Raw genomic sequence first — 22,125 nt, 5'->3', positions numbered from 1 at the left:
CCCAACCTTTTTTTTGTTTTCTTCTTCTTTGGAACAAAAACTATACACTCACCACCTGCCATATGCACTCTTCACTCACTACCCCGCTGCTGCCTATTCAAAAAAACAAAAGAAGGTGTGTGTGCACGTAATTGTGGCTCCTTTATCTGCTTTTTGGGGGTGCACAGTGGGTCTACATCTGTTATTTTGACTTTCAGGCTCGCCTTGCCTGCATGTATCCGATTGCTGAGGAGCAGATGCCAGACACACTATAGTAAATCCTTTAATCTGCCTTGTATATACAAATGCTCTCATTTGGTTTCCAGTGTAGCAGGAAGCAGAGCGTAATCACTGTCCAGTTTGAACACTAATTTGCAGTATGGGGTGTTTATGAGCCTTGTTTCTGACTCCAGGTTCATACATTTCGAGGGCCGCACTGGTGTGAGTACTGTGCCAACTTCATGTGGGGCCTAATCGCACAGGGAGTCCGCTGCTCAGGTAACTACTATACACTCCAAGATCAAAACTGCATGTGATGGATTACACAAGTCACGTAATGCCTGTAGCTAACGCTGTCTCGTCACATGTTTCTGTTGCATAAACGCTCTGAGAAAGTTTTGCTTTTGCATGGGAGTCACGCCTATGTTCAGTTATTTTCCTTTTTCCCTGCGATTTCTGCGACAAACAAGTCGAGATCCTCCTGTCAGTGACTCATCAAAAGCAGATTCAAACCCAGTGAGGCGCAGACACTTTCATATAATCACATCCATTGCTGCTGTCACTCTGTTTCCCCCTCAAGAACATTTAATCTCAAAATGAATGCAACTAGATGTTTTTACATGGCGTTTTCTAATTCCCTTTATAGCCGTTACTGTGCCGAGTATTTCTGCAAGGATGCAATACGCTGACAGAATTTAAATCAAACTGCATAAATATGTAAATGCATTAAGTGAGATAAAACGAAAGTCAAACACAGGTTAAATGTTGGCCAAATAAAGCAGCAGAACTAAGTGATTGGTTTCGTATCAGAGCTGCGGGGGGTTTCCAAACTCCCACAGGATTCGTTCGTTGTGAAACCGAGGTGCACACTGGTGGATTTGGTCGCTCCGAACAGAGTGTTTGTTGTTGAGACATTTGCCATGCTGATAAGCCAGAGGCAAACACTGGTATCATCAGACACCTCATGTGCTATGGGAAGCAGGAGATACTTCTTTGTCCTCTCCCACTCGCTGTCTGGCCTCTGTGTTCTTTTCTTATCTGCTGCTACATTCTCTCTGCTGAGACCCCAATCAGCAGTCCAGTAACGCCGCTCAGGCAGTAAAAACGTCCCTGTGATGAACGGTTTCAGAGGAACACCCCCGTCTACAAGTGCGGCCCTTCGAAACCTTTCATTCCAAGCTGTGCTTTCACACAAGCAGACTCGCACACACACTCTGTGCTCCTGCCAGCTGTCCAACACCCTCCATGTGACTAAAACTACAACAAGACCCCCCCGCCCATGCTGCCATGTTCGCCGTTATCTACCTTTGGCGCAGCACTCTGAGACAGCTTAGCTGCAGCTGTGCCGACTGACAGAGCAGTTTATCACTGACTCTGGAAAACCTTTTTCAAACTGTTGTCTTAAGCCTGCCGTGATGGTCGTGTTATCGTCAGCGTGAGACTAATCTGTGTCTCTCTGCTCCTCACTGTGTTTATCTCACTTTTGCTTTTCGCTAGATTGCGGGCTGAATGTACACAAACAGTGCTCCAAACTGGTTCCCAGCGACTGCCAGCCGGACCGGCGCAGGATAAAGAAAGTGTTCAGCTGTGACCTCACCACGCTTGTCAAAGCTCACAACACGACCCGACCCATGGTGGTGGACATGTGCATTCGAGAGATAGAACTGAGAGGTAGAATGCAGCTAATCAGGCAATTACTACAGTGAAATCAGAGTACAGTTTGATTAGATATTACTAAATATTTTTCCAGTACTAGCTTGCAGTGTTTACAAATGCGACTGGTCTTTTTTTTTGCAATAGAAGTGGATGGAAGCTTGTAGTCAATACCACATACACCATCCTTCTGCTAAAAATACCTTCTGAATCCCAAAATTTGCCTGCAGGTTTGAAAAGCATGATATCCGGGCAAAAAAATCAACAAAACTACACTATTTAGCAGAGCCAAACCCAACTGTAAAAACAGAAAGAAACAACAGATTTTCAGCATTCTGATGGTCCTTGAACTAATCGTGTTGGGAAAAGCTAAGCTTGACATCATGATGCTACATCAAAATCACTTTATTCTGCATGCCTCATCTCCAGATTTGCCAGAAAACACATTTGCTCCAACCAGATTTGGTAAAAAACAAAACATTCTGTGCTCCTCTGTTGCAACCATGAAGCTAGCAGTGACTCAGCTGTGACCTGCAGTCACTTGACAAAAATTCAATTTGGGCAAACTGCTCTGAACTTCAGGCTCTGCATGCAAATAGCAGAAAGTAGACAAGTATGAAAGCAAATTTACAAATGTCATCGATCCTTCTTTTTTTTGCAACAGAAATGAATAGGATGTGCACAAAAGACTCCAAAATCTGACAAGCTTTCCAACTTTCTCTTCCAGGTATGAAATCTGAAGGTCTCTACAGAGTGTCTGGCTTCTCAGAGCACATCGAGGACGTCAGGCTCGCCTTTGACCGAGGTTTGTTGACAACACATTTCTTTGCCCCATGATCTCTGTGTCTGAGGTTTTGGTTCACTGGTTCATCTTTTCAAATAGGAAGCTTCTTTCAGCTGCAGTACAGCACGAAATGTCATTATGCAGCTTACCCAACAAGAACATTCTGTGTTTACTCATAGCAAATAATATATTTACATCTCAGTCATACATTTTCTGTCTCACATCAACAGATGGTGAGAAGGCTGACATCAGTGCCAGTGCCTATGCAGACATCAACATAATTGCTGGTGCTCTGAAGCTCTACTTAAGAGACCTCCCCATTCCAGTCATTACGTTTGACTTGTACTCCAAATTTATTCAAGCTGCAAGTAAGAGCCGCTCTCTGGGCAATTCCATACCATTACTGTGCTAGCTACCACCCTCAGGTTGCGATGATGCTAATTGTTTTTGCTAATGTGATGTAGAAATTCCAAATGCTGAATCCAGACTTGAGGCAATCCATGAAAATTTGCTGCAGCTCCCCCCAGCCCACTATGAGACTTTACGCTACCTGATGGCTCACCTCAAGAGGTTTGTTCATATACACATCAGTTACACCTACAAATGTTTCTGTAAGTCCCAAGAAAAAACTAACAATGAGTGGATTGAATTAACAGTAACTGTTTCAAAGAGCTACACCGTTGACCCCAAACTATTAAATCATATCAGTGAGTCACACAGCTGCATTGGATGGCATTTTACTTCATTACCATAAACATGGGCAATGTAGGTTACTATGAGGCAGTACTACATATACCATACTGCTGCTAAAAATACTGCTTATTAACCTTCTGAATCCTTTTTGAAAGGCATGTTATCTTGAAGAAAATCAACAAAATTACTCTATTTAACAAAGTCAGAAACTGCAAAGAAAGAAAACAGCTACGGTTTTAAAAATTCCAACGGTCCTTAAACTAATCGTGTTAAAATCACTTTATTCGATATGTTTCATATAAAAATGTGCAAAAATTAAAGCATTTGCACTATCTAGATTCTGTAAAACACAAAAATTCTGTGTTCCTCTGCGCAATCATGAAGCTATTATTCAGTCAGCTGTGACTAACAGTCACGTGATAAAAATTTAAAGGCTTTTTGGCTGAACTGCAGGCTGTGTATACAAAGAGCATAAAGCAGACAAGTATGGAAACAAAATAAAATGTAAGAAGGAGTAAAACATCTTTAATATCTACAACTAACATTTTTTTCACACTTAGTATCAGCTTTGGGTACACGGAAAAAAAAATGTTGTTCCTGTTGATTTCAGGTTTTTCAGTTTTTGTAATTTAAATAATCAAAGAAATTCAACTTTCGCTTGTTGCTTTATAATGATTAATGGCATCACAACTTTCCTTTTACTGTACAAAAAATGGTTTTGAGTTCTCTCTACTTTTATCCATGATTGTGCTGTTTCCATAGAGGTCCAGGATTTAGTATTGCAATTAAATACAAGCCCACAGTGAGTAACAATACAGCTGCAGTTCAGAGGCTTAATCCACATTATTTACTCCTGTTTAAGAAGCATTTCCTAAAAGCTACAAAGCCCCGCTGTTTTAGGAAATGATGTCGCTTGTTTTAATAATTATGCTAATAATCCATATTTAAGGATTTGTGTCTTTCAGGCTGTGAGCAACAGAAAGAGAATGAAAGTTGAAAAGTACAGAGAGATGGATTAAGACGTTATTGGTTTTAGTCTTCTCATGGGATTTGTTGAAAACTAGAATGGAGACAAACAGAGAATTATAGAAAAATGCCAGCATTATTCTTGAGTTTATTCCTGAGATGAATCAACACATGACCCAGAAAGAAAACATTCAAATACCATTCAGGAGCTTTTGGATTTCTCACATTATCTTTTGTTTCACAGGGTGACCATGTTCGAAAAGGACAATTTAATGAATTCTGAGAACTTGGGGATTGTCTTTGGTCCAACTCTGATGCAGCCGCCAGAGCAGAACGCCTTGACAACCCTGAATGACATGAGGCAGCAGAAGCTAGTGGTGCAGCTTATAATAGAGCATGAAGATGTCTTATTCTAAGGACCGAGGCATGAGGGCCTTGTCAAAAAGACAAAAGAAACAAAAAAAAAAGAAGGACAACTATTTATTCTGTCAAAGAGGAAACTCAAGCCACCTTGATTCTAATGAAGATTCAGAACAGTTTGAACTCGATACGCTTCTTTCTCGCATGACAGTTTTAGTTTCAGTTGGTTCGGTGTTGACTTTGTCTTGTTACTGTAAGTTTTGAGTTTCCACATCAGCCAAGACCATCATTTTATATCTGGAAAGGATCCTGTTTTTTGTTTTCTTTTGTTTTTAACTACCTGCAGAGCTGTTCCCTTCTCTCTTTAATTTGAAGACTGTCAAACCTACCTGGCGTAGATTCAGTCATGACGACAGCGCTGTGAGAAGTCCGCCCTGAGCGGATCGTCAATCAGGCCTGGTGCTGTGTAAACTAAACCTCACAGATCGGCCGAGGTGATGCTACATGTGCGCATTTTGATTTTAGTGGGAACGCTGGTTGAAAATGAAAATGGTCCTTTCATTGTAGATAAAATCAGATCATGTAATGATCAATATTTGAACTGTGTGTACTAAAAAAGATCAGAAATGAGACAACTGGACGCTCATGAAGCACTTTTTTGCAACGAGTGTAAAGATTTATTTTGTAAAGATGTTTATTTTTGTCTTTTACTCTGCATTGTTCTTTCGTTACGGTAACATGCTGTTGAGAATATCTGTTGAATTGATGTCTGAATACAAAAAAGTCTGAAAAGAAACAGCAGTTTGTGGATCCGCATTTTCATTTTCAGTGTGTATTTAATGTTACGTGGGAAAAAGGCAGATAGATTAAACACTGGTCATTGATTCATGTCCTGTTGAAGACTGCAGCACATGAGCAAAGCTCCTCTGTACACATGCTGCTTGGCGGTGTTGCAATATTTCAGCCTACATGCTGTAATTTGGAATAGCTTCAAGTGTAAAAACAAGACTACGGTTCAATTTTCCTTCTTTTTTTTAATGCCAGTAACATCCCACGGTGCAGCAGGAGTTCACATTGCCATAACTGTCATGAAAAAGCTGTACTAAGCATGTTCCTCTCAAACTTGGTTTAATGTGATTAACTGAATCCTTTCTACAAAATCCATTTTATCAAATTGTATTTTTGTGACAGTTGCAATTAAAAAAATGTAATTTATGAAATGATGATTTATTAAAGGATGTAAAACTTGAGTTTTAAATGGCATTGATTGCTGTATTTAGTCTCCATGTTGCTGCAGCAGTGGTTCAGGCTGAGTGAAAGCCCAGCCTTGAAGATTGTTTGCAGCCTGCAGCACTCTGAATCACAGGTATGTGACTGTAAAAGCCTCTTTTTAAAAAAAAAAAAAAAAAAAAAAAAAAAATCTTATTTTACCTTGAATCCCTTATCTAATATTCAACCTCCCTCTTGCTATGTGATCCTCCCACTGGTCCAGTTTTACCTGTAGGTGTGGTCAGCAGGGTGGAATGTTGCCAGATGAACTGCAGCAGCGAGAAAAAAAAAGAAAAACAGTGGTGCTCTTTGTGAGAGAAGGCATAGTTGCACCACAGTGTTCACATCCTGTCTTGCTGCTCAAACGCTCCCCTCTCTCTCTGAAACCTGTTTGTGTTCCATGAGAATGTCACTGGTGCCTGCTTGAATTCTCCTGGATGCAATTTTTGCAGGAAAACATTGATTCCATTAGTATAAATTAGTGATTAAAACTCATTTATGGTGTAATACTCATGCATATATGCAATTAAACAAGCGGGATATTAACTTTGCAGCTCCAAACTTTCAGCATGTGACAGTGACGTGCTTGTTAGTGGCCTTTACTGTGAGGAGGGAAAGCGATTGCCTCCTCTTTCACTTCTACTGCATCATCAGATAAATTCTGGAGTCAGTGGTTTGAAGAAAAGAGGAGAATGGGGACAGCACTGACAGCAATACCATGTTTTTGTGGCTTCTTTGATCTCTCAAGCATGGTGCTCCTCGCTGCTGCTGCTGCATAGCTGGTTCCCCTCTAACATTACCAGTCATCTGATTGATCCCTGAACCATAGATTACCTCTGCTCTACATGTTATATAGGTTAAACAGTGACCGCCCATATCATCAATGTTTCACTGTTTTATGATTGTGGCTCTGACACCGTATTTACCAGCATGTCAAGCTATTGTTTATTCAAAAAGCACAATACTGAGATCCAGTTTAGTAATCTGTGACCTCAGTAGCTATCCATTACCTAATGGGAAATAAATAGGAGGTTAGCTATATGCCACTGAAGCACGATAATAGTAACTTGTTATTGATTGCTGAAATAGTTTTCATTCAAAAACTTTGCTTCAAGAAGACATTTTGTACTTGATCAATGATTGAATGTTGTTTTTGCTTGATTTTCTAGGTTTCCTCACTGAAAATGTACTATTCTGGATACAGTCAAGGATATATAATGGTTGTTAAAGGCTCACTGTAAATATAAATGAACAGAATCATTATGATTTGATTGAGACTTAACATGCAGAATTTTGATCCTCCCTATCATAAAGACATATTGATTGTATTGCTATTTCCTCACAATTTTGAAATGAATAATAGCATATGTAACCACTCTCATTTTGACAAACTGGTCAGTGAAAAAGCAGTCTAGCTACTAGGAATAGAGAAAAACACTGCATTGTTGATGTTTGATTGGTTTTTAGATTTGTGGCCAAATACAAGAGTGCCCTCTAGTGACTTAAATAAACATGCACTGCTGTTTCATCTTCCAGAACGTGAATTAAAAAGCCAATAAACATAAAGTCCTTTTTATTTTAAAAACATCTCTGTCATGAAATCGATTAAACAAAGAAGGAAGTCCAAAATGCATCTGTGTTGACATTATCAGTGCACGAATGATGGAAATATAAATACATTACGGATGCCATTTTTAAATAAACTAGTACAAAAAATGATGCCAAGGTAGGAGAATACTGCTCAAATGTAGTGTAAAAAAAAAAAGAAATGGATGGAGGATTTTTGTGTAACACAGTCCAGTAACTAATTCACAGTTCCTCAGTTGTGATTTGAAGGAAGACCATTTTTAAAAACTTGAGAAAATCAGTCGCTTAGAGCTCATCGTGCTGGTAGGTGAACTCCCTGGCAGATATAAAACCATCTTTATCCTCATCCTCGTTTTTGAAGATGTCTTCGACCATCACTTCATGGTGTGTGTCATTGGGTGAGTAGCCATGTTTCTGAAATTCCTTCTTCAAATACTCTTTCACCTGAAATGTGGAAAGAAGAATAATCACTTTCTCTCTCTATGTATGTGTATATATGTGTGTGTAACCTTTATGCAGAAAAAGCAGTTAAAAAGAAATCCGCACCTCGTGTTTCGACAGCTTCCAGTCATCATCCAGATCCATTTCCCGGAAGGAATCATGTGATCTGGGACCATTTCGGATCTCCAGGAGTTCAATGTCAAAAATCAGAGTGCTGCCTGGAGGGATCTTGCCTTTAAGAAAGCAAAAATGTGAAAGATATTTTACAGTGAACATTTTTTTTCTTCTGTCAGCAAAACAGTGAGTTTTTATTGACGATACAAGTAGCCTCGAAAAGACACAGCAGAGGTATCATGATGGCGACTGGGTCGCTCTTTTTGGAGGTTTTCTGGTCATGTCCTACTGAGAGGAGACTCACAACTCAGTAGAGTGGATTACATATCTCATCTAGGCTGGAAGCACATTGGAATCGCCCAGGAGAAACTGGAAAGCATTGCTGAGGACAGGGGCATCTGGAATGACCCACTAAACCAATTGCAACTGTAAAACCACCACGGTTGGTGGCTCACTTCAGTTTTCTTACGGAAGTAGGACTGCCATGTAGATGGGAACCCATATACAGTATATAATCCTAAATTGATTAAAACCCTGAATGCTTGCATATGTAGACTCATCACGCCATTTCTGTACCTATATAAATATATCCACTATATCATACCTGTGCATGTGAAAGATGTACATAGTCTTTATTATATCTTAGTTTTAGCATTAGTATACTTTTCTATTTATTGCTCTGCTTCTTCTGCACCACATTTGTATTTAGCTGATGGAAAATGCAAATTTTCTTGGTGAGACATCAATAAAATAATGCTCTTTCAAACTTGCATAAAGCTTATAAGATTCTAAAATTACATTAGATAAGTACATGTAGGACAACTATGGCAAAAGTATCCTTGTTCTACTCAGAAACCATCTAGCCTGTAGTGTTTAGTTTGCTCTTTTTTTGCATTTTCTTCCATTTGATGGCACATTCTTGCATTGTTCAACAGTTTGCAACGCCTTTTCTGGAGGTCTTAAAGTAGGTTTTATCTCGGCAGTCTACAGAACTTAAATCATAATTATTTAACTGATAAAAACATGCAAATAGATTCTTTATTAACATGAATACAGGTGCATTTTATATTGTCTATACACTCCAATTTTTCAACATTTTCTGGTCGTTAAAATGCAGCTTTATAGGAAAAACAGCGGTGGAGAAATGGTTTTGCAAAAAAGTTCTGTGAGATAAACAGGAGTTATTTGTAGCCCTCTAATAGACTTGACTATTAGCCATGGCCACCTCTCAGCTCTTTCCCCTGACAGTGAAATACATAAGGAAGGGGGATTTGATTCAGAAATTCATGTTTTTTTGTGTCATACATAGTCTGTGTTACCTTTTCCTTCCTTGCCGTATGCCAGTGATGGAGGGACGGTCAGCTTCCTGCGCTCTCCTGTGCACATGTTCTGCAGACCTTTATCCCAGCCTTTGAGCACTTCTCGGATCCCCAGAGTAAACCACACAGGATTTTTGTCACCATGTATGCGGCTGTAAAGAATAAAAAAATGTACAAATTACACACCATCAGCAATATCACGAATACAATTAAGCCCAAAAGTATTCATACCCATGTATGTGGAAAATCTCAAAGGTTGTGGGTTTGGACATGGACTAGGCTTAGCATAGACTTCAAATTTATAGAAAAAAAACGTAACAACAAATTTAAATAGGTTTAAAAAACATATCAACATCTCTAACATAATGTCTCACTAACTTTTGCTACTTGTTTATGTCAATACTTGTAGAGAAAAAAACTGTTGAATACGAATTCACAAAAAAAATGTAATTTTAGCACAAGTGTGGGAAACTTTGGGCTTGGCTGTATGTCTGATCAGGGTCTACTTATTGCCACCTAACTATAAGAATAATGAAGTTTTTAGTGTTGAGGTCTGAATGGACAATGGTACAGATACCGACATATAATGTGCTGCTACATAATCTAGAGCATAAATAGTTTGAACAGCTATAACAAGCAACGTGACTTTTCTACACAGGGAGTGGAGGAAGATTGTGCAGCAACGCATGCAGCATGATCAGAATTTATTACCTGGAATAAAACATGGTGCCATTGCTCTCCAGGAATCCCTCGTGATGAACAAGAAGCATGTCTCCATATTTTGATTTTCGGTAACACATGATTGGCTTGTCTATTACCTCAACTTCAACTTCGGGCTCAGGAAGTTTTCCACCAGTGACAAACGCAAGCAATGAGGGCAGAACCGAACAAAGAGAAATAAAATTCATGTTTAGGGAAAATAGGTCACTAACTAATAAAAATGAACAAGAAGATTATTGAAAAGATTATTTAAATCACTACATGACAAGAATGTTAACTACGTGGCAGCCAACTTCTGCAACCAACGCAGCGGGTATTCGGCTGTCTGCCCTCCTACGTCTCTGATTGGATCGATTCACCACCAAATCCTGCCCTTTATCCGCATTCTTTCATTTCATTGGCGATAATATGTATCTGTCACTTTAAACCCCGCCCACATGCATTAAACCCATCTGTGACGTAGCTGGGAGGAAAGGCTCCTCTGCTGATCGGCTCGAGTGGGATTCACGGAAAAGTTTGCGCACTTTTATTTGCGTAGCTGAGACGCTAAGACGAGGACCTTACTCCGCAAATCTCACTTTGGGCCCAGATGGAGTCGCCGCAATCAGCTGTACGTCGCATCTCTCTATGATAAACAAGTAATGAACGGGAAAAACACATAACTAAACCATGGAAGGTGTACTGCACAAGTGGACCAATTACATAAGTGGTGAGTTAACGCCGCAGCCTTTGCGTGTTTTCGGCTATAACGCTCGTTTTGAGACACCTAGCTAGCATGACAGCGTCGCAGCTCAGTTGTATTGAGTTTCTGATAACGTTAACGCAGATAAGCTAACGTTAGCTAGCGTCAGTTTTCAACTATTGGAGCTTTTCTCGCCGCTTTTCAATGAACAAGCGCCGTTTGACTTTGCTAAGCTAGCTGTGGAGCATAGTAGAGGTTAGCCGTGTTTATAAAGTCTTAACCGGTGGCTAGTTTAGTTTGTTTCCACCATCTGTCATTATAATCTGACTTAACTGATTAGTTGCTGCTAACATACCGTAAACAACTCTCTCCAAGTTTATAAAGCAAGATAACACTAGTTATCAAGACTTCTCATACATTGAAAAATAAAGTAGTATCAAACGCCGCACTTTAAGCATCGATTTACATTATCCTGTGTGTTTTTCAGGTTGGCAACCTCGTTGGTTTGTGCTTGACGGAGGAACTTTGTCGTACTATGACTCTCAAGAAGATGCCTGGAAGGGTTGCAAAGGCAGCATTAAAATTTCAGTTTGTGAAATCCAAGGTCTGTGTAATCCACTTTGTCCTGTGCAATGTTTAATTGCTTAATTATCTTTTAGTGCTGCAGCCATCGACCGGTTAGTTATCAATTGTCAACTGTTTTGATAATTGAGAAAAGTGGAAATTCCCTGATTCCAGCTTCCTAAGTGTGAACATTTTCTGTTTTTTCACCTCCTCTGTGACCGTAAACTAGACACCTGTGTGTTGTAGACAAACTAAGACGTTTGTTGTTTTGACTTTAGGAGCTTTATCTGGCTTTATATAAACCAAACAGCTAATTGATTAATTGGAAACATAATAAATAGATGAATGGACAATGGCATTTAGCTAAAGGTGCAGCTCAAGTGTCTTTTGGATGCTGTACTCACACGATTGTCTCCTTGCTTACTGCTGTGTTTTAGTTCATTCCTCTGACTCCACACGATTTGACCTGACCATACCAGGAGAGCAGTACTTTTACCTCAAAGCCATCAATGCAGCCGAGAGGCAGAAATGGCTTGTTGCCCTGGGAACAGCCAAAGCTTGCCTTACAGACAACCGAACCAAGAGAGAAAAAGGTAATCGGATGCCATAACATTCGCATCGGACATAGTACAGGTCGTACCTGTACAGCTTGTATTTGCTGTAATGTAACATTTGCATAGCTTCCCAAACTTTGCCTAATTTGCTGTTTGTTTGCATTCTGATTACAGAACTTCAGGAGAACACAGAAGCGTTAAAAACTAAGATGTCAGAACTCAGATTATATTGTGACCTTCTTCTCCAGCAAGTAAACAAGATCAAGGAGAATGATGAGCTAGGAGAAACTGCAGAGGTAAGGTTAAGGTTTGGATGAGCCAATGAAATAGGAGAAGCTGCTGTTGGTGTGAAATTGAAGTATAAAGTAGCCTGTTTTTGTAATTGGCTTAAATTGAAATTGTCGATAGACCCGACCAGCAGCTCATGTTGCCAAACCACATATTTACCTGTCAGGATGTCTGAAGCAAGGGGGGAATAAGTTTCAGTTTTAGCTAATTTGTATGTTTCTGTACCCTTTTCAGATGGGCTTAGACACTGGAAACTTGGTGAAATCTACATGCACTACTTTCCTCAAGACTCTGGAGGAATGTATGCAGATAGCGAATCGTACTTTCAGCACAGATATGGCATCACAGAGTCCGCCAGGAACTCCTCCCATCACAGCCATCAAACCCCAGAAGGTATATTTGTCTCGCCAACGCTGTGACTAATCGACAAAACAGCAAGCTTGTAAAACCAGTCTTGCATTGTTTTCAGAAATAGAAATGCGTGTAATCGTCTAATGTTGTTTTCCCCACAGATTAAGCCCATCAATCATTTAAATCAGAACCTTGGAGAAAAGTAGGTCACTTTTTTCAGCTATTATTCAGTGATGTTGTCTTGCCATACAGCGTGTCTTCATGTGTCATGAACTGTCACGTAGATTCCAAAAGTAGCACTAAGCAAAAGCGATTAAAATACCATTCCAAAAGTATTCTGTTTATACTTTAATATGCTTTCATTGATAAGTTATTTATGTTGCATTTCTGCGCAGCTGGTATTTAGATATGTCTAGAAGAATTTCATTCCCAAGTTTCAAAACTGACACATTGTCCTGGAACGTCCTCCAGGTGGAGAGATTTGGCCGAAACCTCAGGAGAAGCAATAGCACATGACAACCAGAGTCTTGATTCTGGAGCAGAGGGACCAGATGAACCAGATAGACCAGAACATTATACTTCCCCATCAGGTAAGTCAGGTTTCCCAAACACTCACTTTACGTGGTGCAGAGTTTCCTGAATTGAAAACTATTACCGCACTCTACAAAAGGGAAAAACCCACACAGCACACAAGGGACCTGCTTGTTGTTTGTGTATCATCTGAAGTGAAGTGGATAGATTATGGCCTTTTAGTGAGGCGACAGTGATGGATGTCCAGTTGTATTATTGTATTTCCATTAGCTGTAACAGAGTCTTTACATTCAGGAAGCCACTGCCTGTGATGGACAGTAAGCCTGGTCTGTTCCAGTTTATTGTTTTCGGTCATTTATAATGCATGTACGAAGTAACTAACTGTAATACATATATACAATGGATGTGGGTAGAGTTTTAAATGTACTGGTGAGGTGTTCTGTCTTTATTTTGTTAAAATGTTAGCATTTAATATAGTGCAGCATTTTATAGGATTTGGTTAAACTGGTCAACCAGGTTTACCTTTTAAAAGTAAAGCTGTACATAAAAGACACATTATGTTTTGGTAAATACATGTTATGCAATAAGTACCAAAACACAGGTCTTGTTAAAAGATAAGAAGTTCAATGCTGCCAGGTTATGGCATAATTGTTTGATAGTCCAATGTTTAAAAACAGTTGTCAGATTTGTAATTAATTAACCCTTCAACCTGCAGGTAGATTTGAAAGGCATGTAATTTTTAAAAAATCACCAAATTTATCAGAGAAAGCAACTTTAAAAACAGAAAGAATCACCTATTTTCAAATGTCCTACAGTCCCCTAACTAATCATGTCTGATGTGCATGATATATAATTGAAATCACTTATTCTAAATTAAACATGTGACAAAAATTCAGGAACATGTTGGCTGAACTGAAGGCTGCGTGTAGACAAAGCAGATAGGAGACAAGTATGGAAAGAACTAAAAATATACATAGTAAAGTATCAATAGTGTATGGAACCACCTTTTTTTTTCCAGTGTCTGTAACACCAGGGTTAATTTGGAAGCAGTCTTGTACATGTACATTCAAAGTTTTTTACTTTGTAAAATTATTATTAAGAAGTAGAAAAAAATAATTCCACTTCAGTTTAATATTTCCTGATTTCTGCCATTGTTACTTCATTTTACTGTGCAAGCCGTTTTTCAGTTCTCTCTATTACTAGCCACATACGTGCTGTTGCCATAGCAGGACTTTATAATGCAACAAAAAATTAGGTCAGTGCTCAGAAAGTGCTTTTGGTTCGGAAGGTTAACGTATTAAACGTTTCTATGTCGAGCCAAAGTCGCAAACTAATAGAGATAAGGTCATGAAAAACCTGACATCTCATCAGACTGGCTATTGTCTGGGGGAATATCTGCTCGTGCTGACGTCTTGTCACTGTTTGCTCTGTCCTGACCTGATGTAGTGTTGCATTTCACAACACTCAACACACCTTACCACACCCAGCTGTCATGCTAGGTCTCACACTGGAAACATTCAATAGAGTAGAGGTCAGTGCAGCAGTATTTTATGTCTATATAGCATTTATGTCGTATGATTTTATTCAAACTCTAAATTAAGATAAGTGCTTCATTTCTCCCCACGCCAGAGGAAATTCACATTGTTACAGCAGCTTATGTAGCAGTAAATGTAGTAATTTTAAAAAAAGTAGTAATATTTTAAATGAAATGAATGTTTTTCTTTAGTGTTGTTATTTAATGGTAGGACACTGAATAATGTGTTGCCATCTTGATGAAGTCAATTTTAATGTTTATTCCCTGATAAAATCTGATATGTTCTGCCATTTATAGATGTCTTGAGTATTCTCAGTATGCTATTAGTGGTGAAAGAGAATGACTAGTTTTGCAAGTCGCTAAAGTGCTGCTTTCACACTTTGCATCACCTACTCTGATGAATACTGGTCTTAAGACAAGCTGTGATAAACATCTTCACTATGCAAACCATATTATGTTTGCTTGTTAGTTTTCAGTCCCTTCGTCTCTTCATGTCCTCAGTGTGTCTGTTGTTTCACGCAGACGTCGAATCAGCCAGCAGCTCAGTTCACGAGGAGCGAGTCCATCCCACTTTCCACACTACCCAGAATACCTCTGAGATTGAACACTATGACCAGCCAGCAGAGGGAGCGGAGGACAATGAAGGAGACGAAGCAGAGGAGCAGACACAGCACAAAGAGGACCAAAGTCAGGAGCACGACAGCAACAACATTGAAGTATCCGCTGTCCAGCTACAACAGGAGGACGTTTCAGACCAAGAAGAGACTCGAGAAGAGGGAGAAAATCCCAGAGACTCAACAGAGTCAGAAGACACAGAGCAGGTGGACACGTTCTTCAGCACAATGAGTCACAGGTATGAAAATGCTACTCAGGAAGGTCACATCCCATAGGACTGTTTAGTTACTGTATGAACTTACTGTATGATTGTCTGTGATATTACAGTATTAGGATAAACCAATTTAAGCTATATGTAGTATTTTTGTCACAAAGGCACTACACTAGTGCTGTATCTTTTAACTAAATTGCACAGTAGTTTGTATAAATATATTACTTGTATTGCCGTGTTGCACAGAGTAAATTAAAAAGAAGTTTGAAACATTTTAACTAAACCCAATTTAAGATGTCCTGATCAAGTGTTTTATATTAGTGTGTTCTCTCTTGATCACATGACACAGAGAGGCCCTCAGCTGATGTTTGGGTTTGTAAATCTTTTTTTGTTAACATTTCTCACTGTATTTCAAACTTTCTTTAAGACATTGGAGAGTGTTATTTAAAAACTAGGGTGTGAACTATCATTTCTGTAACGTCCACTTATGAGGTAACAGTATTATGATAAAGAAAGAAGTCATTATCCCGCTTAACCAGTATTCAACTGCAAGATGACAACTGCAGTACGTGCATTTTGGAGTTGGTCTTTTAAAATTGATGGGACAATTTTGTAGAAAGAAAACACAGTTTGTTTAGTTGCAGACAGTAGCGGAATGGTCTCAGGTATGGTCAGGCCTCGAGTTGCATGACATTCTGTGTGAATCATTTCTCTGACTCGACATTTGTACCCTTTTTCTTTTTCTGTTTGATTCTGTCAAATAAAAACTGCAATGGTATACTCGCCTCTAATATATTCTCCTGTTTGAATCTGTTCTACTTTTTTTAGATTTAGTGATATAAGACTGGATGACGACAATGGTATCCCTACACAAGAGTTTTTGGACTCATGCTATGCAATAGTGCCTGTATTAGGTAGGCCGGTTACTTTCAGTCTCTCCTCATCTTAATCTGCTTCCCTGTTCCTGTTTCTCATGATGCCCATCTCTGGTGATTTCGGTCTTTAATAAGGACCACTTCTTCCCACTATTTCTCCTTTTATTTGTGCATGCCCTGTCATTCATATTTATCTGTAATTAATGAAGTGGCAGCTTTCTGTCTTGAATTCTTCACCATCCTTTTCTTTCATGCCTCCATTGTTTCTTTCTGCATTTGTATGTTTGTCATTGGCTTTATTTATTCATTGGAGCTTAACAGCCTATCATATGACAACGTTTATGAGGATTAGCTCCTGCAAGTTCCTGTGGCTGTGTGAGTTTGTGTACGACACGAGTACAATGTGTATTACACAGTCATGATGGACACAAAAAGTCCTGCCTTGTGTGTCAATCATCATTTTTACATTATTAAGTTTGACCTAATATTAAGTGGTTGGATTAGGATTATTGGTAATAAAGAATTCCTATATAGATGAGTGTCCAATTATCACACATGTAAGATGCTTACGATAATATAAACCTTTGTTTCGTATGAATTGACATCTGTAAAGGGCTTAAATATACTTAAAACAAGGAGTGTTCTGTCTTAAGATAAAACTATCGTAAAAAAATTTGCATATCACCACTAATGTCTTTGAACCGACATGATTTTTTTTCACTGATGAAGCCTTGGGGGTGTACTAGGAAGCAAGGCTTTAGGTAGGTTGAGCCTAAAATCAGACATAGCCTTCTTTTATCCTGCTAGATCACAATAGTAACTCACGCTACACAGTTAACCTGCTCTGGAGAAGGTTCTGTATAGAGTTTCAGCTCTAAGAACCACCAACTGTTCACCAATTGTTTTCCTGGTGATTCTTTGAGTGATGTGGATTCTTAGCTGAAGAAATATCTGCAAACCTGCTGAGCCACAAGCTGGTAATCCACTGAGTGAAAATGTGTAGCTACATTACTGCAAATGATGTACAATTATTTGATGATGTAGAAAAGGCATCAATCATCAGGGAGGGCTGGTGATGGTCACACGCATGCACTAAATAATAATATGGCTGTAAGACTAAAATATGCATTAATCTCATAAAATGTTGACACCCCTTCTGTGGAGTAAGACAATGAGAATAAATGCAGACGAGGAAAAAAAAGGCATCGATATGTTAGGTCCTGATTTGCTGCCAAGTGTGGTTTACACTGCTGGTTTTGCAGCTAATAGAAAATTCATTAGTCTGTCAGTATTTATCACAGAGAATATTCAGTCAGTAGCAATAATTCACTTTGATTCGGCTGTAAAACTAAAGCAATTTCCACGTCTCCTTTATTGTGGGACAGAGTTCGACCTAAATGCACTTGTGGAGTATCATGTTTAAATGTCTCAAGTTTAAAGTTTCCGAGCTCTAATGTGCAGCTGTCACGATAGAAGCAGGCAGCTGTATTGAGAGTGTGCTGAGTGGGAACATAAATCTGTCACAACCTACACGGTTAACCATTTTTACCAGTATTCCCCCTCTTTTGTCTTTTGCGGTGATAATATTTTACATTTTTGTTGGCTGTGTAATAGCCGCCTGTTCCTCTTCAAATGATTCATCAAACACCCTCTTTTGTGGGAAGATGCTCAGTTTGGATAAAAAAAACCAAACTGGATTACAAAGACAGTTGACAAACAACATCTTGATGTACATTATCTCTGTTCGATGTCATTATATCTGATTGTAGTTTGCGTTTTTTTCAGGGAGCCAACACTGAAAAAAAAGCCAGGCTATGTTGAGCGCTTGCTTCGTAGTCCACCCCTTTGCTCACATCTAGCTTTGTTTAAAAGTTTACAGCTTGCATTGATCACATCTCTGTTATATAATCTTGACACAGATCCAGACACCGGTGATATCTCTACCTTTATCCAGTACTTTGCTAAATAAGTAATTTAATTTTATGGCTGTATGGCAACGGAAATCTGGGATATCTTTAATCTTGGTCATGCAGCAGGCTTTCAGAAAAGAGATTTTATGTCCTTTAGTGTACCATAACCTTTGTTTCCTTGTTATATGTACATTACATCCACAGCAAGAGGGAAAAAAATATCTTTAGCATGCTACATGCCTCTTTCATTATTACTTAAATAAGACCATCTGTGACTAATAAGTCTCATCATACACAAAATAAGACACAAAACTGAGAATTTGAAATTTAGACGCGACACACAAATGATGATAGATTCTCTCTTCTTCAGACAAACTGGGATCTACAGTGTTTGCCCCTGTTAAAATGGATTTTGTTGGAAATATCAAGGTGAGTGCGCATGTTTTTGATAAGCTGTGAATTTACTGATCAACTGCATCAGTAAGGCTTATGAAGGCTTACTGTAAAAGTTGCTCTCAGTGTTTTCTACAACATATTTTGACCATACATTTGGTCAATAGGGAGGCATTTGTTTTGTTACAACATTAAATATCTTTGAAATCAAATCTCTTATGTATTAATTTTTCTCTGTTGGTAAGCATAAATAATATATTGCAATGTTTCTTAGATATAAAATCAATTTATTGTTATTAGTTTTTGAATAATGGCAGAGTAGCTTCAGCATTTATTTCATATTTATGTTCCTCCATTCTCTTGTTATTGTAGAAAATTCACCAGAAGCTGCTGTCAGACAACGACAGCTTCCCCACACTCCAGTCCATCGTGCTGCATGAAGTTCAGACTGAAGTTGCCAAAGTGCGCAACTCGGCCACCGAGGCTCTGCTGTGGCTCAAACGAGGCCTGAAGTTCCTCAAGGAGTTTCTGTCGGAGGTCAACGCCGGAGAACAAGACATCCAGGGAGCACTGAGTAAGTCTTTATTTCTGCAGTGAAGAGTGGTGGCATTGTGAGGCCTGGACGTCCAGGGTGCTTGCATCTATTCAGCTCTCATTTCAACATTTTTGTTCAAAAAACACAAGTAGCATTATGTTTTGGGTCCTGCGCCTCATGAGCTGGGGTTTGTCATTGTTTGGATCTAGTAGTTGTTGGTTAGACAGTTCACAAAGGCACGAGTTTGAAGACTCTAGATAGAAGCTTTTTGAAAACTAATGTATTCAGTATGGGAAAAGTGAGGCAAAAGCAGGTGGAGAAAGGAGAAAGAGTTACCTAAGATAAGTAATCATTTGGTTAAATTTGACAGATTTTTCAGTGTTTTTGTAAATAACACAGGCAGCAGATTTTGGGGGGAGATAAGTAGTAGTTATTTATTTGGGCTAATGTGTTAAGTGTTATTCCCTCGCTGGTACCTGCATCTCTTCTTTGAATTCTATCCCTTGAATTATTGAAACAACAGGTCAATCAAATTGTTCTTGAATGAGATTATCATTAAAAATTAAAAATGAAAGTTAATCACCTATAATCTCATTGTGGCTGGTGTCTAAAAGTTGACAGGTTTACATATGGTTATAGCTACAGAGATTAGAGATTTCAAAGCACACCACTGGTCCAGCTAGTCTACACTCATATTAATGTGGGCTGAGGTCAGAAAGAAACTTTGCTTAGAGCATAGTGTCTCACATTTTATGTTTTGTTTTGTTTTTTTACTGTGGAATAACTTGAAAATATTTCCTTTCGAGAAGTTAAAATAGAAAGATTGAAGATTCTGACAATGCCTCTGATGCAGTGTCACACATTAACACACTTAGACTACTTGATGCAATTTCACGTGTTCTTTCACACAGATAATGCTTATGGAAAGACTCTGCGGCAGTACCACGGATGGGTTGTTCGAGGCGTGTTTGCTGTACGTATTCCTTCCTTAACCAACACTCATCCCTTCTGCTGTTCTTGCAGTTTGACAGTTGCACGACTTTTTCTTTTCCCCAGTTGGCGCTGAGAGCTGCCCCGTCTTATCAAAGCTTCGCCGCTGCCTTAGTGTCCAGAGAGGGCGACGAGCTGACGCGCAGCTTCACCATCGGCATGCATAGAGACCTGGGAGTTTACCTGCCCGCCATGGAGAGGCAGCTGGCCATCCTGGATTCACTGTATGAAGAATACAACCTGGAGTCTGATGAGGTGGTGTGAAATGAGAAGTCATCAGAGTTCAGGGAAGGACAGGGCTTGTCTGACAGGGCAGAAAAGTGGCTAACTGCTAAGAGGAAGGTGCCAGATGCTTTAAATGCATCTTGTGTACAAAATAGTGCGAGCATGTCACATGTCAATGTGAGGTCTTGTCAGTGGTTTTTAAACTCTACACCTGTAGAGGGTCTAGGTTTGAAGAAGATATTAATGTCTGTATTTAGAAGCCCACAAGGGGCAAAGCAGGCAAATAAGGCTTTCTGGTTTGAAGAAATGTAGATTCCAGGTCTTGTTCAAAAGACAGGTGACAGTGTAGGGGTTTCAGACCCTACTATGCAGATCCAAACACACTTATTCATTACAGCATCTGTTTGTGGTTTACATCATTGTTGTGTTGCGGCTTTTTATGTACTCTACGTGTTTTAAGGTACATAATCAGAAGGTTGCAGTACCTTCTCTGGAAGATTATTTGTGATTCCTTTTCAAGTGATCAGAACGCCAAGAAATCTTTAATCTATATTGTCCTGTTTCTTTAATTTCATGAAACAAGGTTGATATTTGCAACTAGCACAAAGCACTCTTGACAAAAACAGTGTCAAACTGTTAAAATGCCCTACACTTGTCCTACGTATGTGATGGAATCATATGCTAGGCTAACTTTTAGTAACCTTTTTCTTGCACTGGCTCATAAAGTTTAGTGAAACTTCTAATCAATATTAATGTATATTTTTTCCCTGAGAATTTGATCTAAATCCTGCAGGATGACAATGTATTGTTGTGTTTAACATCATCTCGTCGTAAGTTATTGCTCTGAAATGTTTCCATGGGACCAAAAAGGAAGTGTCATGTGAATGGCTTTAGCCTCTGCTGCCTACAGTAATACAACACAACAATGTAATAATGTTGAAGTACTGACAACTGCTGTTTATGTGGACATCTTCTGCACAAACCTATGCATAGTATACATTTTCACAATGTCTATTTATTATGTCTTAAGTTATAAGGTTCATATAAATGACATGGAGTTCATTTCAGTCTAACTTTTGTGTGAATGTATGAACGTGTCTCCATAGAGCATGCTTATTGATTGCATGTTTTATGCATTAAGTAAAATAGGTGCCAGTCAGTACTGAGTACAGGAGAAGCGCTTGAATTTAACCAAGTAAATTAATAACGTGAAACATAATGGATTGTGAAAGTTAACATGCATTACTTCTTTCTCTCCTCTGTACTGACAGTGAACAGTTGAAATCTGCTTTCCCTCATCTCATCCGTGTTCTACATATAGTTGAGTGTTGTTACCAGGCGTACTTAATATTTTATGATGTCCATTCAGCAATGAAAATAAGTGGTAAGACTCCACTTCCAGGCCAAGTTAAAGAGTGGCCAAAGATTCACTGAGCCATTTGAACAAAGCAGGAACATCGTCACAGGGCTTTTTTAAAACTGAGACTTACCGCATAGTATTTTTAACTTGATTCCTTGTTTTTTTTTTTCTTGTGAGTTTTCAGGAATGCGAACAGTAGAAACTCTTGTACAATCAAGACGTCACTGGCAGTAAGTAGGTTTACATCTCAGATGTGCAATAGGCTGATTTCCAGTTGTAGATGAGTTTCAATGTAAAACCTGAAAACATGTTGTTGTAACATTACAACAAATATTTGATTTTTTTTCTATGGGTGTATATAAGATGCTATTTGATTTTTACATAATAAATATAATTAAATTGT

At 38.9% G+C, this 22,125-nt stretch overlaps 3 protein-coding genes across 5 annotated transcripts in view; 2 read left to right on the top strand and 1 right to left on the bottom strand.

The window, feature by feature from the left end:
* chn2 (chimerin 2) overlaps positions 1-5,904 on the top strand; it is a 30,775-nt gene extending 24,871 nt beyond the window's left edge. The window contains exons 8-13 of one of the 2 annotated variants that reach the window (XM_022194506.2): positions 393-477; positions 1,696-1,869; positions 2,579-2,656; positions 2,866-3,003; positions 3,100-3,205; positions 4,539-5,904. In XM_022194506.2, coding sequence (XP_022050198.1) covers positions 393-477; positions 1,696-1,869; positions 2,579-2,656; positions 2,866-3,003; positions 3,100-3,205; positions 4,539-4,710 — 753 coding nt within the window. In that variant the 3' untranslated portion in view covers positions 4,711-5,904. Of the gene's footprint in view, positions 1-390; positions 478-1,695; positions 1,870-2,578; positions 2,657-2,865; positions 3,004-3,099; positions 3,206-4,538 lie in introns of both variants that reach the window. The other variant, XM_051956345.1, reaches the window with a different exon arrangement.
* A 1,575-nt stretch (positions 5,905-7,479) lies between these two features.
* On the bottom strand, positions 7,480-10,429 carry fkbp14 (FKBP prolyl isomerase 14). Its single transcript, XM_022194507.2, has 4 exons — positions 10,096-10,429; positions 9,385-9,536; positions 8,057-8,184; positions 7,480-7,954 (listed from the first exon to the last, which is right to left on the bottom strand). The coding sequence occupies exons 1-4, from the start codon at positions 10,290-10,292 to the stop codon at positions 7,796-7,798; spliced, it is 636 nt and encodes a 211-aa protein (XP_022050199.1). The 5' UTR covers positions 10,293-10,429; the 3' UTR covers positions 7,480-7,795.
* A 208-nt stretch (positions 10,430-10,637) lies between these two features.
* plekha8 (pleckstrin homology domain containing, family A (phosphoinositide binding specific) member 8) lies at positions 10,638-22,125 on the top strand. Of its 2 annotated transcripts, none has more exons than XM_022194508.2 (13): positions 10,638-10,813; positions 11,274-11,390; positions 11,788-11,943; positions 12,079-12,200; positions 12,427-12,585; positions 12,705-12,745; positions 13,015-13,133; positions 15,110-15,461; positions 16,263-16,348; positions 18,590-18,648; positions 18,985-19,186; positions 20,059-20,120; positions 20,204-22,125. In XM_022194508.2, exons 1-13 carry the CDS (start codon positions 10,774-10,776, stop codon positions 20,399-20,401), a joined length of 1,713 nt encoding a protein of 570 aa, XP_022050200.1. In that variant the 5' UTR covers positions 10,638-10,773; the 3' UTR covers positions 20,402-22,125. The 2 variants fall into 2 exon arrangements, with proteins under 2 accessions (XP_022050200.1, XP_022050201.1); XM_022194509.2 differs by having other exon boundaries at positions 10,640-10,813; positions 15,131-15,461.

Source organism: Acanthochromis polyacanthus, chromosome 12, assembly GCF_021347895.1.
Source record: "Acanthochromis polyacanthus isolate Apoly-LR-REF ecotype Palm Island chromosome 12, KAUST_Apoly_ChrSc, whole genome shotgun sequence".
NCBI lineage: Eukaryota > Metazoa > Chordata > Actinopteri > Pomacentridae > Acanthochromis > Acanthochromis polyacanthus.
Note: the sequence above shows the minus strand (reverse complement) of the source record. Positions and strands in the feature narration are given on the sequence as shown.